This window comes from Xenopus laevis, chromosome 3S (assembly GCF_017654675.1).
Source record: "Xenopus laevis strain J_2021 chromosome 3S, Xenopus_laevis_v10.1, whole genome shotgun sequence".
Lineage (NCBI taxonomy): Eukaryota > Metazoa > Chordata > Amphibia > Anura > Pipidae > Xenopus > Xenopus laevis.
This window is the reverse complement of record NC_054376.1, coordinates 80037531-80053795: the sequence shown is the minus strand read 5'-3', so window position 1 is coordinate 80053795 and position 16265 is coordinate 80037531. Positions and strand designations below refer to the sequence as shown.

The following is a 16265-nucleotide window of genomic DNA, read 5'->3' as shown; positions in this document are numbered from 1 at the left end:
ACTCATGGCAACATTTTATGCTCAATGGGAAGGAAGTTTTGTGCATTTTGTTAACCATCCCCAAGCACATGGGGGGTGCAACGTATTGCAATGTATTCCAATTGGAGAAAAAAAACAAGCATGCATATATACTCAAGCATATTTTTTTGAAAGCACAAATAGTTGCGATCCAATTTTTTTTTAAAAAAAAAATTGGCATGTAAAAGCTGGCAAGTTTTTATAGAAGTTGATTGAATTGTTTCAAGCAACTTTATTTTTTTCCCCAATTTAATAACATTCAAGATTTCAGCCTCATTTAAAATGAAAGGGACAATGTTATTTTCATTTGTGTGCAATCTATTTTTTGGCACTGCAGCCCCATGCTACATCTTTTGCCACATACTGCAGTTCTAACTGTAACAGGAAGAAGCGTGGAAGCAAAATACAGAGCTTTATCCATTAATTGGATAAACCTGCTTTTTAGTCATGAAAACAATTATAATCTAAGGTAATACTTTAGCACATTGATATTCTGAGACAATTTGCAATTGGTTTTTGTTTGTGATTTAGGTTTCTTTTTGTTCAGCTGTTCTCCAGTTTAGTATTTCAGCAGGTATTTGTTTGCTAGGGTCTTAATTACCCAAACAAACAGGCAGTGAGAGAAAGGAATATGGATAGAAGAGGGCCTGCATAAAAAATATGTAATACAAAATAACTAACAACTCTGGTCTCACAGAGAAATAGTTGACCCCATTTGAAAGCATGAAAAAGGCAGAAGAGGAAGGCATATGGTTTAAAAAAACTATACAAATGAATCCAAATCAATTTGCAAAGTTGCTAGGAATAAGTCAAGTTCCAAAACTGCACTCTGCCATCTAGGACCTCCAGTTGTCTCCCCTGGCTATGCTATGGTGATGTCAGGAAGTGTGACCAGCAGGGGAGCTCGCTGATTATTTATTGGCCAGGAGATCAGGCTGATTAATAATTTAAATCATGTTCTCACTGCACAGAAGCATAGAAACCAGTGAAATTAATAATCGGTAGCATTAGCTTCTATGACAGGCCAACCTCATTTTCTGCTTGATGATTGTGATGGCCAGGATTGGGAGCCCCCTAAAGTTATAATGATGTTAGTCCATTTTGTGGCCAGGAGACAAATTCTTGAAAACACCCTGTGCTACTGCCTAAAGAGACTGTAAGAGCTAAACTATGCAGGAGTTTTTGTAGCATGGTGTTGGATCAACAGAACACATCCTACACATCAGATGTAGCTGCATGGGTCAAAATAATGGGACTGATAGAAAAATCTGATGTGTAGACTACAGGAATATTTATACAGCATGCCTGTCAGAAGGGAACACTGCACGCTGCACCCAACAACATAAAATCAGATGGCATATTAAAGACTTCCTATTGAAATAATGAATTTTGAATATTAATAATTGAATGTCAGACTCATCTAGGCTATATCCTATGGGCCCAGTGTGATTAGAGGCCCAGCTAGCTTTTATTAAAATTACTATGTTATTTTAATATTTATTCATATTTGTACTGCTGGGTTTGGTAGGGCACACCTGCTGGGAGAAGAAGGCAGGCAAGGCATGAGTGTGCATGTGCTCTGATGTGTACACATTCAGTCATATCACTGGTGCACACTGAACCTGACCCAGCTTAGAGACCTCAAGAGCACTTGTGCCTGGATCTGCGTGCATTTGGACCCAGCAGTAGCGGAGCGTGTGCAGATATAGCCTAGGGGGCTCCACATTGATATGCCACTGGCACCATGCTATTAAAGGGGTTGTTCACCTTCAAATTAACGTTTAGTATGATGTAGAGAGTGACATTCCGAGACAATTAGCAATAGGTCTTCATTTTTTATTATTTGTTTTTTTTTTAATTATTTAGCTGTTCGTTCAACAGCTCTCCAGTTTGGAATTAGGGTCTAAATTACCCTAGCAACCAGGCAGTGGTTTTAATGAGAGACTGGAATATGAATAAGGGAGGACCTGAATAGAAAGGTAAGAAGGCCCAGATTTGTGGCAAAGCCGCAAAGGCCAAAAAATGAGGAGCATTGGAGACGATCACAGGCCCGGACTGGCAATCTGTGCGTCCTGGCAAATGCCAGAGGGGCTGCTATAATGTGCCATTGAAAGTCAGTATTTAGTGGGCTGGTAGGAGCTGTTTGGGCCACTATGTGGGCTGATTGGGCCTCTGTCCCTGAAATGCCAGGGCCTATTTTAATTCTCAGTCCAGACCTGGACGAGCAGCTCGCAGAGAAGGGGGCATTGCAGGTGCTAGGACATAGGGGCGCAGCCTCAGGGTAACTGGGAAGGAAATCCGGCCCTGAAGGTAAGTAGGGTTGCCACCTGGCCGGTAAAAATGATGGTTGATCCCAATGTTATTAATAGGGAAAAAACATAAGTCTATAGGAAGGCCTGTATTTTTTTCCTGAAAAGGTGGCAACCCTAAAGGTAAGTAATAAAAAGTAGCATCACTGAGCAACAGTTCATTTGCTGCTGGGGTAAGTGGCCCACATTTGAAAGCTAGAAAGAGGCAAAAGAGGAAGGCAAATTATTCAAAAACTATACAAAATAGAAAAATGAAGACCAATTGAGAAGTGGTCAAGAACATTCTAGTTCACGCATACAGAAAAACACAATAGAGGATACAATATATATATCAAAACAATCACTTATTGTCTCATATATATATATATATATATATATATATATATATATATATATATATATATATATATATATATATATGAGACAATAAGTGATTGTTTTGATCCAGCAACAAATAGAGATGTTCATACTGGCTGCCTGTCCGACGTGTCCATGTTGAAAGCGGTGTTTGAGCTCAGGTTGAAGTTTTCCCAGTGAGAGAGGAGTGTGGGCTGGGATTGGCGGCAGCAGCACAGAGAGGGAGTGCGTGGGGCAGCAGAGAGCTACTGTGAGATACAACATGGCTGAAGCTGGAACAGGCTGCATGGTCTGGTCGTGGACTTACCTGTGGACCGTGTGGTTTTTCCTGGTGCTCTTCCTGGTCTACATTCTGAGGGTCCCGCTAAGAATCAACGCCAACCTGAGCACAGGTACAGACCGGGGGCGCATTGGCACGTTTGGAAGCCGGGGGACGGGGGAAAGTTTGTGTAAAGTACTAATATGTAGCTGCGAGGGCCCAGTTGTAAGGCAGTGTTTGGAGGCTTCTGGTGCTTGCTGAGGACCCATCGCAGATTCTGGGGTTCCCGTTCCCCCCCCCCCCCCCAATTTTCACTTTCTCCGTTGTTTTTCTATGGAGTAATGGATGGCCGCGCTGGTAGTAACCGGGTCCTAGCGCCGGAGGGTTGCACCGTAGCACTTCTGGTGAAACGTTAGTGGCAGCTACACAATTGGCACCTCCTTTCTTGCAGGTTGCTTCATGCTGTTGTACTACAGGTCAGCTGCTACTGCCAGCCTCTCTGCTCTGGACTGAAAATAAAAATAGGCCCTGGCATTTTAGATACACAGAGGCCCAATAAATAGTGACTGTCTATGACCATTTACAGCATCCCTCTGGCATTTGCCAGAACCCACAGATTGCCAGTCCGGGCCTGCAGCCTCCTATTTGTTATACTGACACTGTATACTGTGCCACCCACAAATATTTTCTCTAATGAACCATGTAAAGAATGGAAAAATAGGTATGAATTGAGCTGCCTTCATAAATATTCCATACTAGACATTAAGCCCGTTAAATTAACGGGCGCTAGAGGTCCGTCGGGAACATGTGCAGTAGCGCAATCCCACAGACACAGGGACTGGACGTAGAGACACTTGAACTTTATTATATAGGATTATTATATAGGATTGTGACTGAATATGCATTAAATTAATTAATTTGGTAAATACATGAGGCATAGAGAAAACGTATGTATTATACTTGTTTAAAAAAACAAGAGATGAGTATGAGCCCCCTCTGGTGTGCTATGAATGTTTCTTAAAAATGACTGAAAACAAGTCTTTGCCAGGTAGGACTTAGAGCAGTGATCCCCCAACCCGTCGCTCACGAACAACATGTTGCTCACCAACCCCTTGGAGGTTGCACTCAGTGGCCTCAAAGCAGGTGATTATTTTTAAATTCCAGGCTTGGATGTAAATGTTGGTTGCAGAAAAAACAGTTATACAGGTATGGGACCTGTTATCCAGAATGCTCAGGCCTGGGGATCTTTCCGTAATTTGGGTCTTCATGCCTTAAGTCTACTAGAAATTTATTTAAACATTAAATAAACCCAACAGACTGGTTTTGCTTCCAATAAGGATTAATTATTTCTTAGTTGGGATCAAGTACAAGCTACTGTTTTATTATTACAGAGAAAAAGGAAACCATTTTTAAAAATTTGAATAAAATGGCATCTATGGGAGACAGCCATTCCGTAATTTGGAGCTTTCTGGATATCGGTTTTCTGGATAAGGGATCCTATACCTGTACTGCCAAACAGACCCTCCTATATGCTGGCAATTCATATAGAGGCTATCAAATAGCCAATCACAGCCCTTTTTTTTTTTTGCACCCCAGAAACATTTTTCATGCTTGCGTTGCTCCCCAACTCTTTTTACATCTGAATGTTGCTCACAGATTTAAAAAAAGTTGGGGAATCCTGCCTTAGAGGGTAGGTATATGCACAGTGTATTAGGATTTGCTAGAATTGCTTACCTTCAGCCTAAACCCACACAGGAACTACCTTTAAAGCTGTCCGTACCCATAAGGATCCGCTCATTTAAGTTGATTTTCATCCAGTTATCTATCAGGGTATGAATCTGCCAACTGCATTTAAAGGGCTGACTTTCTACCTGTGTAGGGCCAGCTTAAAGGAACAGTAACACCAAAATATGAACGTCTTTTGAAGTATTGAAAAATATAATGGTCTTTTGCACTGCACCAGCCAGTGTGTTTTCTTCAGAAACGGTTATAGTTTTTATAAACAAGCTCCTGTGTAGCCATGGGAGCAGCTATTCATAGCTGAAAAAAGAGAAGGCACAGGTTACACAGTAGATAACAGTAAGCTCTGTAATGTTAAATGGGATTTAGAACTATTCTGTTTTCTACTGTGCCTCCTGTGCTTGAATGGCTGCCTCTATGGCTACACAATAACATGTTTGGATAAACTATAGTTGTGTTTCTGAAGCAAACACACCAGTTTTACCAATGCAGGACAACAGTACAGTATATTACCATTCCATTAAAACACTTGAATTTGTTGGTGTTATTGCTCCTTTAAGATAACATAAAACTGAGAAATAGTGCATTCCTGCCAACTATACCAGGCAAGTGTGTGGGTTTTGGTGGTGTTTTTGTGTTTTTCTATAAATGAGACACTGGCCCTGCGCAGAAGGTTAGTATTTTGGGTCAGTGCGCAGCTGTCTAGTTATTTAAAGTGGTTGTTCACCTTACTTTAGTTCAGTTGTTTCCAGATTGTTCACCAGCAATAACATTTTTTAATTGTTTTCCATTATTTATCTTTTACTGTTTTTCCAAAATTATAGTTAAATGTGCCTGTCTCTGCTGTTTGTCTTGCAACTCTGTATGTAATTCAGGTGCAGATTCTGAATTGTTACAATTTACTACATTAGTTGATACATTTTTCAGCAACATCGGTGGAATATTAGCAACTAATGTATCAATTATAACAGCTGCCTTACAGGGCACCTGTTATCTAAAGTAGTTTCCTCCACCAAAGTTGTGGGCGAATAGAGCCAGACAGTATTTTTTTTTTTTTAATAAAATTGCCCCCACCAGTGCTAGGACAAGCGCAGTAGCCATGTTGGGACACATGCATGCAAATAATGTGTAAGTTCCGCAACTCGCTCATTATGGGCATGCATGTAATATCAGAACACCAGGCCTATGTCAGCCGCTCATTATGTACATGCGCACTGTACAACATGGCTGCTCACACCGGAAGCTCCCTCCTGGTGCTGCTGTCCTAGAACTGGCAGGGACAATTTAAAAAAAAAAAAAAAAGCATGGGCTCTATTTTAGGGTAACATGTGCCCTTTAAATGGAACTTAGGCATTTTTCTCCACAGGGGCCAAAGATAAGAAATGTATAAACTAATGCATCAATTTAGAAGAGTTTACACCCCTCCCCCTCCCAGAGCTGCTTTATAAAGACATACAGGGGAATGTAATAAAAGTCGCAAAGAGCAAAACAATTCACACCAATAAGACTAAAAATCCACATCTCGCAATGTAATATTGTTCCTTAAACTGTTATTGCATTGCGAATTTTAATTGCGCATTGCGAATTTTAATTGCGCACTCATAAGAAGTGCTTGAAGGTGTCGTAATCTTTTAGAGCAAACATAACGACTTTTTCAGTAAGAAGTTTTATTACATTGAATGCGCATTGGCGCAAACTATAAAATTCGCAAACGGTCTTTCACTGTCGGAAGTGGTCGCTAAACAGTTTCCGGGCTCGCAAAAGCTATATTAAATTCGCACAAAGCAAAATTTGTTCGCGCAAAGGCATAACTTTTCGCATTGCGAATAGTTTTTCCGTTAGCGATTTTTATTACATTCCCCCGTATAAGTGAAAAATTAAACCGTGATACATTTAACATAGAAAGTTCTTGAAAAAATAAATAATTTCTGGTGAACTGAAAACAACTAAACTAAAAAAGTATTTGGAAGAGACAGTATACCTCCTATTAAATGAATAGGGCTTGGGCTGAACTTCGGTTTTGCCTATTGTGTTAATTAGGAAATATCTATGGTTCTTAATTTTGTTTGTCTAAACAAAATTTGAAAATAAAACACTATTTCCTGATCCCATAGAGTAAAATCAAACAAATCACCAGTCCACCTAGATGTCTCTGTATAACTATTTGCTCTTTATTTTAAAAGATAGCAGGTGGTAGCTTTTGGTTCTCTTTTCATGTATAAAAAAAGGTGCTACATTGTATACAATGTCATGCACAGTATGCTAAATTTCATAGCGAAAAAGTTTAAAAAAAAAGTGTACTATAGACAGACACACAAGATTGCATACTATTGTGATGCTCAAAGGACACAGTGTATATCTAATGTTAGTAAACATGCCCCATTTCTTTTAGGACAGGAGTGCCCATACTTTACTAATGCGAAGTCTACTTTTAGTGATGTTGTCCCATTATGATCTACATCCATAGTAGCATTGTTAGCATTCTGTTCAATTTAAAATATTCAATATTGATTTATGAGAAAATGTATATTGCTATTTTTAACAAACAACTATTTCTTATATAACCTTAACATAATAAATGTCTGAATAAAAAGCATGATCAGGAGGGTGATTTAGACTAGATGTTTGTTACCAGTATCTTGAGATCTACTGATCACCAGCTAAAGGTCTACTGGTAGATCCCGATCTACCTTTTGGGCACCCCTATTTTAGGGTATCAGTTATAGAAAATCATCATCGAACTGATGGGTTTAATTTTAAAAAACAGTACCAATAAATGATAACTAGTATTTTTTTTAAAAAATAGCTGCATGTAATTTTTCCTGTAAATATTACATAGATAAGGTCAGTTAAAGAAATGGTAACACCAAACATGAAAGTGTCTTTAAATAATTAAAATTGAATGTACTGTTGCACTGCACTGGTAAAACGCATGTGTTTGTTTATATAAACTATAGCAGTCTTTCTAAAGCAAACATCTGTGTAGCCATGGGGGCAGCCATTCACCCTGAAAAAGGAGAAAAGGCATAGATAGGATACACAGCAGATAAGTCAGCCAGTGATTGACTATCCCGGCCATGCGCCCTAGGCAGCCCGGTCAATCGTAGCTCCCAACAACCCGCGCATGCGTGGAAAACTGCGAGTGCACATGTTTGGAAAAAAAACGCAAGCGTGAAACAAAGATGCAGACAGACCGCACACGTCAGCCAGAGCAACAAGCGGGGACCGGACTAGGGGGTAGCAGAGGCAGAGAAGGTACGTTATCTGCTATGTAAAATTATGCTTTGAATGGCTGCCCCCTTGCCTACACAGCAGCTTGTTTATATAATTATAGTCGTTTTTCTGAAACAAAGACATAACTTTTACCAGTTTAGGGCAACCATTCATTGTATTTTAATTATTTTAAAACACTCTAATTTTTTGGTGTTACTGTTGGTATGCGAGTACCTAAATCAAGATATTTCTGGACTGCATGAGGCAGATGGGACCTATTAATTTGAGTGTGGGTTCTCACTGCAGTTATGGCATCTTTAAATAAACGGTATCATCCCTAACATACAATTGTCCCTAAGAATTTTCATCTGAAATAGTTCTTTTCTGCTTTCCAATCTGTCAGCGTGCTCTTGATGTCTGGTTCTCTAATGGGCTATATGGAACTTTTTTGGGGTTTCTTAAAGCTGCCACACATCTCCAAAGACTCCACAGACTTCATATTTTCCTGAGACAACTTCGGAAAACGAATCGTTCCAAGTGCCACCCCGCCGGTGATTCCGATTCTAGCCGATGGGGAGGCAGTTCGGGGAGTTTAGTCACCTGAAGAAGAGGTGATTTGTCGCCAGGCGATTAATCTCCCCAAATCTCTACATGTGTCTCTGTCCTTATCTGAATGACATTTGATTGCTGTGATGTTCTCAATAAGAACCTCTGCACTCAAAATAGGCTACTTTTCCGCATTCTTTTGAAAAGGAAGTATTGTGTCCTAGGGCATATGGTATTTCTGAACACTGAAAAATGTAAACCATTACATAAAAAAATGGGTGCTGAAGGATTATAGAGGGAGGACAAATAAATGGCAGTATAAAAAGCAAAAACACATGGGTTGGAAATTCCACAAAAAAATTTTTGTTCTCCAGATATATAAAAATATATAAATAATAGTCCTTATGTACCACGTATACACAAAATAAGCAAATAATCATTAGTGCTTAAATATGTGGCTATACGCATCAAATAATAATTATATCACTAGTAAGTTTACCCAGTACAAAGCATTTTTGGGAAAGCTAAATCAGCCCAAACTAAATGAATTCATTGGCACTGTACTTTGGTGATCAGACCTATGTTTATTTTATTTAATTTCTTGGGGCAAGACCCAGATTAAAGGTATAACATATTTAACCCCCTATTAAATGGATACTGTCATGGGAAAACAATTTTATATTTCCAAAATGCATCAGTTAATAGTGTTGCCCCAGCAGATTTTTGCACTGAAATCCATTTTTCAAAAGAGCAAACAGATTTTTTTTATATTTTATTTTGAAATCTGACCTGGGGCTAGACCTATTGTCAATTTCCCAGGTGCCCCCAGTCAAGTATGAGTCAAGTAAGTATGAACTTACTGCACCACAAAGCCTAATCAAACAAATAATTTATGCTTTCAAAGTTGGCCGCAGGGGGCTGTCATCTCGTAACTTTGTTAAACATCTTACCCTTACCCTGCACATGCTCAGTGTGGTCTGGGCTGCTTAGGGATCATCATAAACAAAGCTGCTTGAATTCTACATGGCTGGTAAGTAAGGTGGGGGCTCCCCCTGCTGTTCATAAGTATGATTGTTTCCCTGCCCAGCAGTTAGGGACCATCTGACAATTCCTATCCACAGCAGTAAATGAAGGGAGAATTTCACTGCATACAGTCAGGTTTCTTATAAAAACAGTACACATTTTTTAATTAAAGTATATTGGAGAGAGGTTTATTTTTCATTAAAGAAAGTAAAAATGGGATTTTATTTTTTTTGCCTTTCCTTGTCCTTTAAGGAGTTGGAGTCAAAGGATTTATTTACCGACTCCACAGCCCTGTTATCTAATAGTAAATAGGGAAGTTAGGCAAATAAAAAGCACAGTGGGTACAAATGGGGCATAGTCTGCTTGGGTTAACCTAGGACATGGTTATTCGTTTTTGCCTCATTTTTGTTGGCATAATTAATGGATACAGAGACATTTTTAAGAGGTGTACTACAAACAATGTCTGTTACCATTCACCTATTTGTATTAGACCCAGGCTAATGTGTTGTGCTGACATTTTTAATAGAAGAAGTGAAAGTTAAGTTTTAAACTTTCTGTCCCTGTTACAAACTGTATTAATTTGAGCAGAGGTTCATTTTTTATCCCTCTGTTTTACAGTTTCTTTCTGCCCTACAAATACTTTCCTCATGTACCATATTAAAAAAACTAGCATAAGTTGGAGCATGCAGGGCTGTTGGGCACAAAGGAACTCTGCAATAGGTAGGAGAAACATGTTGCCCCAGAATAGTTAGTAAATGACTCACCAAATAGTAAATGTGGTACGAGTGCTCCAGCCCCCCAGCTTTAGGGAGCAGTGCAGCAAAGGATGAGTAGAAGCAGGATGAAGAATGTTCAGTATTCCCAATGCATTTGCTTGTATGGAAATAAAAGCCATTATAAGGATTTTAAACTTTGTTCACTTTTTTTAAACACACTGCTATTATTTTGAACACAAATGTATATATCACAAGTCATAGTTTTAGATCATTAGGATTTGTTTTTAATGAGGAACTTATTGGAAAGCATAACTAGTTTTTGTTAAAATAAGTACAGATAATATCTAGGTTATGTTGCAATGGTAATGTCATAAATTGTGCAAAGCACTTATAGTATAAATTCTTATTGTCTTGTATATATTTTGTATGCCAATTGTACACACATCACATACTGGTGTTCTGGCAACAACTGTCTTCATTTTGTGTGAAAAGCAAAAGATTAAGTCAAAGAACAATTTCTGCTGATTTTGTCCAGAGATGAGGCAGCATAACTAATATATTAAGACATTAAAAGATTATATTTTGTGATTACACAGGTGCAGGGTCAAAATCAGACAAATAGAACTTTTCTGTATTAATGAAATATCCACCTTTATTCATTCTTATGCACAAGTATGAATAAAGACTGATATTTCACTAATACTGGAGTGCGGATCCTTGAAAATATATATATGATGTGTGTATAAATTATTTTTTTTTTTTTGCAATGCAAGATATTGCTTGTCAAAGGGAAAGTCTCCAAGTCTCCTTTTCATTGTGAGTTTGGTGACAAAGGAATTCCTATTTGAATATGTGTGCTTTATCCAAGCCTCCTCCAAGCCTTTGGTTAACAGCAGTCGGTCATTGCAGGGTCCTGACGTCATCCAGTGTGTGCATAAGATGTGCTATTGTCTTACCCAGATCAGGGCTGTGGACTGCAGTATCTAGTTTCTGCTACCTATTTCTGCCTTGCTGCATCATAGGAGAAACACACTGGCCTCTCCTTGTCCAATGGATTGAGAATAGAAATCTCGTGGGTTTTTTTGTCCCTTGAAAGACCCGTTTTCATGTCTCAGTGAAAGTGGTCTGTAGAGAAGGCTCTCTGGCAGCTGGATAGCTGGGACTGCATTGTCTGCCTTCATGACCCCCGCTGTGTAGAGGCTTCATATCTTCCCTTGCTCATCTCGTTCTAATTTATTAAACCCATATCTGAGGACAGCCATGTTTGGTACAGAATCCTCATGTAAGTATATATATCTCTAGATATTCTGATTTTTGTTTTCTTTTAAATGTATTTTAAATGTGTTGCTTTCTGTCGTCTTTTATTTGCTGGCAGTTTATTTTGTCTACATGTTCTATTTAATTTTTAGCAGTTATTTCTTAAAAGCAATTGATTATCTTCTATATATTTTTGTGCTGAATTCCACTGCACTAACACTCAAGTTACAGATCTAGATTTATCTTTGTAGCATCCCGGCAACTGGGCAATGCAAAAAGCAAGCAGCTATGCATGAATGTGTTAATTGTGTGTGTGGAGATAGGCTTTGGATGCTGCATTACATTGGTGTAGAGCATCACTGGTTGAGGATGCTACACAATTTAGTGCTGGTCTTTATGGTCTCTCTCTCTCTCTCTCTATCTCTCTCTCTCTCATCCATTCCTACATCGTTTTTTAAATAATGTACACTGTTTGCTGTCTTGCAGGGTATTGAGGTTTTTGAGGCACAGATAGTCTGCTGTGAACCTATGCTATTTTCAAAATAGAGCAAGGATCCTAAAAATAACACCGTAAACATAGGTTACTGATCCTTTTCTGGATCTACATATGCTTTTTGCATACCCAAGATTATTGCATACTTGTGATTGATGCATGCCTTCCATAACATGCTCATTTGTCAATGAAAGGGGAGATCATGCATACAGGCACATTTAATAATCATCTATACCATCTTTTACTTTACAAGACATTAGCACAAACAGAAGTACAGTTATTGTATGAGTGAGAATAAATACCTGAGGGCTGAGAGTTGCAATGTACAGTTAGAATCGGTTCCCTGCCCCAAGGAGCTTACAATCTATGAATTTTACTTCTTGCATGCATTTTAATAATTATCCTCATTAATGATGCTTCCAGTCTGTGCTCTGTTTGGTTTCTATAGCAGTAATGATTGTCCCCTATACTGTATTTCATAGCTACCTAATTCTTCAGTTGCTACACAGTGGCACATTAATTTACTGTCCCTTTCTTACATAACTTTCCTTCAGAGCATTTGTTTTATTCTGCCTTGAATATTTTCTGCACTGCAACCCAACCTGAATATCTACATTTGCTTTTTGTGTTTGTCTGCAAAAGCAGTTGTGTTTAATTGTCCCAATGCTTTGTACATGATTGAAAAGCCATCCTGCTTTGTATTCCATGCTTCTTCTTTTAAAAAGGGCAAGTACCCGACACTTACTCAACATAAGTGCATATACAGGAGGATAGATGTGTTTAAATACTTGCACAGTTATTTTATGCCTTATTCTGCCAGCAGTATTTGTCATTTATTTTGCATGATCTTGCAAATGGCTGTTCTTTTTATCTCTTGCACATGGTTTGGTAATAAATCAGCAGACATTCTATCTGTTTTGCCCTCTCTGCTGACTGCTTTTGTTTCCATAGCAACCAGTAAAGGGAAGTGTGTGCTCTTCTGACATCAGATTATATGATAGAGATGGTAAACTACCTACCATTTTGATTAGAGGCATTAAACACCCACATATAAAAAATTTGTATAATGTGTTTTGACTTAGCCTTTAATTGTGTGGCAAGGGTACAGAAATATGAGCTTGTTAACATTCACCATAGCATAATCATTTGTTCCTGTCATTTATCATCTTTTTTAAAAAGACACTTTTTAAATATATTTACTGAAAAGTGAATAGATTTAACTGAACAATTGTTCATTAATCAGAGTTTATGGTTATCGTTCAAGAATTGCATATTGACACAGTATTGAAAGGTTAAAAAGCTGACATGATGTTGAATGATAGAAGAAACAGGGTCATTATTAGGTTCATTATCATACACACATGTATTTGTCTAATTGTTCTCCATAGGAACAGTATAGTTCCTGCATGAAAATGCTGCTTGAATAGAAATAAAGTAGAAGCCAAGCCACGTGCAATCGGCTTATTCTTTAACATCACGGAAGAAAAATATGGGAAGCTGAAGATAGATTTTATATACTCTTAATATTTGGTGGCTTTCTAAAGCTAGGGTTGACTAGAATTTACTACTTCAGTATGGGGAGCTGCAAATGTAGAAATGCCATTGTATTTCCTTTATTATTCTGATTATTTTCAATAATAATGGCTTAAATGTTCTAAAATACTGTCTGGTTTAATTTACTCCATAAAACAGTGTTCGGGAATTAAATTAAATGTAAAAATGGAAGAGAGCACTTTGGTTATCTTTGATCATTTCCTTAATCATCGGAATATATCATTTAATTTATGATACTACATTCTCACATTCTTCTGTCACATTTGCAAGTGAAGAGTGTTAAAGTGGCAGATCACTGACACTGACATTAAAAATTTATAGCACAAGTAAAGACTTTTTCCTCTTTCATACTTCTATTATTGCCATTTTTCTTAACCTCTTACATTACTATGTACAGGACTTCATTTTTAAAACATACGTCTTGTTTTATTTCCCCCGTCATGTTTCCGAGTAACAGTTTTGTAAACCAGGTTGCCTTAAAGGGGGTGTTCACCTTCAAACACTTTTTCCAATATAGTTGTTTTCAGATAGTTCGCCAGAAATAAATGCTTTTTGCAATTACTTTCTATTTTCTATTTGTGATTGTTTTTATAATATTGAAGTTTAAAGTTCCATTTTTCACCGTCTAAAACAGCACTTTGGGGGGGCGGTTGCCAATATTTTAATTGTTCTAAATTGATACATTTAGTTGATATATTTCTTATCTTTTGTCCCTGCTGAGCAGAATCCCTGAGTTTCATTAAAGGGGAACTCCACAAAAACATAACTTAAGCTTTTTGAAAAGTAAACATAATTTCAAGCAAATTTGCAATATACATCGATAAAAAATATACAGACTTTTCATGATTTTTAGGGGCAGATTTATCAAAGGTTGAGGTGAATTTTCGAATGAAAATTTTTTTTAATTTCAATCTATTTTTTTGTGTATTTTGACTAGGGAATAGTCCAAATTCGTTTCGAATTGAAAAAAATTCAAAAATTTGAATATCGAAATTTATCATGTACTGTCTGTTTAAAAATTCAACTTCGACCATTTGCCATCTAAAACCTACGAATTCCTGTTTTAGCCTATGGGGGAACTCTTTGGAGTCAATTTGTGGACTTTGAAAAATCAAAGTTTTTTTAGGGGAAAAACTGATTACTGTTACTTTATATCAACAGCCATCTGTCCTCAGCCTGCATCCTCCAAAACCCATAATTCCCTGCACACGTGATTTCAATAAGGAACGGAACATCATAGTACAATGCATTGTGGGTTATGTAGTTCCTGTCTGTAACATCAGTATTTTAATCCCTCCTTCACTGCCAGGATTTCAAATGATGCAGAAAGAGAAGAACTGTTAACCAATTGAATTGCAGCATAGACAATGGCATTTATTCATACTTTTTGAAGAAACAGGTAACTGTGATGGATATATTAGGGGTTTCTGTGTTATTTGGGCCTCTATATCAAATTTTGGTTTGGAAGCTGGAGTTTCCCTTTAAAGGCAGCTGTTTGGAATATTAACAAGAATTGTATCAATTCTAGGATACTGCTGAGAAATGTATCAACTCATGTAGCCACTAAATGTATCCAAATATAATAGTTCAGAAATTGTGCCTGGATCACTGAGCTGCCAGACTAAGACACCACAAACTTTAAGCTTCAATTTTGCAAAAATGATAAATAAAAAAAGAAATTGAATAAAGTCTTTATTTCTGTTGAACAATCTGAAAACAACTAAACCGAGAAAAAGTGTTTGGAAGGTGAATAACCCCTTTTTTTGATAAGAAACTTGATGCATTTCTCAACACACAGACTGAAACATTGACCTGTTTCAAAGTGAATTAATTCACTGGAAACCTTTTTAATGCACTTTTCAAATATCTGTGACGCAGGCTCTCCACTGGGGGACCTTTTTAGCTTCCCCTTTCTTAACTTATAACAAAGTTGCCCATTTATTAAACCATTGTCTTCAGGATATCACATAAGCACATATCTCCCAACTATCCTTTTTTTCTTCCGGACAGTCCCGATTTTGACAGCTCAGCTTGCAGTCCTAAGAAGTCCAGAGTTTATCTTTGATGCCCTGCACTGACACCAGACAAAGATGCAAAGTTTCTGAAACGTAATTAAAATAGAGGCTTTTTGGCAGAGAGCTGAGGTCACTCAGCATCTACACTTAGATACATTTGTAACAATTTAAGATAAGCAGGTCTCTTGGGAGAACTGAAACTAGCCGCTTAATGGGGTTTTCATCTTCATTAGCAACACTGTCATAACATGGTCCTAAAACTCCCAGAAATGTGTTCAAACTTTCAAAATCTGCCACATTTTATAAAAATGGACATGATAAATAGGGGGTTTGACCATAAAACGGGCATGGTCAAGAACATTTTGCCACATTGCTTTTTGTTCCTCTTTTCAGTTTTCAAATGTTGGGAGGTATATAGGCAATTACCCAACATTTGGGTAAATGCCTTCCCCTTTACCACATCAAGAAACCTATGCTGTAATGTTTTTTTTTCTTTTAACTTGCAGCTACAACATTGTACACTTTTGAGCAGTTTTTCTTTTGCATCCATCCATCCAAAATTACCTCTTTGTATAATTCTTAAGCTGGATACAATTTAGCGTTATGTCATTTTAATTGAAAAGTCAAAATTAACTGAGTTATTTCATCTTGAGACTTTTAAAAGAGAATTGCTTTTAAGCAGGCCACCAGTTAATGGTTTCTGCTGACTGGCTGCTATAAATGACTAGACCTGTAGCAAACGTTGCACATTTTATTGCATAGACC

The 16265-nt window shown here is 37.6% G+C and overlaps 1 protein-coding gene across 3 annotated transcripts in view; it reads left to right on the top strand.

Moving 5' to 3' along the window:
• The first annotated feature begins 2800 nt into the window (after positions 1-2800).
• Positions 2801-16265, top strand: part of st7.S (suppression of tumorigenicity 7 S homeolog) — a 52742-nt gene continuing 39277 nt past the window's right edge. Inside the window, exon 1 of one of the 3 annotated variants that reach the window (XR_005966666.1) lies at positions 2801-3076. Coding sequence is in view for 2 of the 3 variants with exons in the window: in XM_018255866.2 (XP_018111355.1) it covers positions 2947-3076 (130 nt within the window). In the remaining variant the exon portion in view is untranslated. Of the gene's footprint in view, positions 3077-11002; positions 11464-16265 lie in introns of those variants that run through there. The other 2 variants (XM_018255866.2, XM_018255867.2) reach the window with 2 other exon arrangements.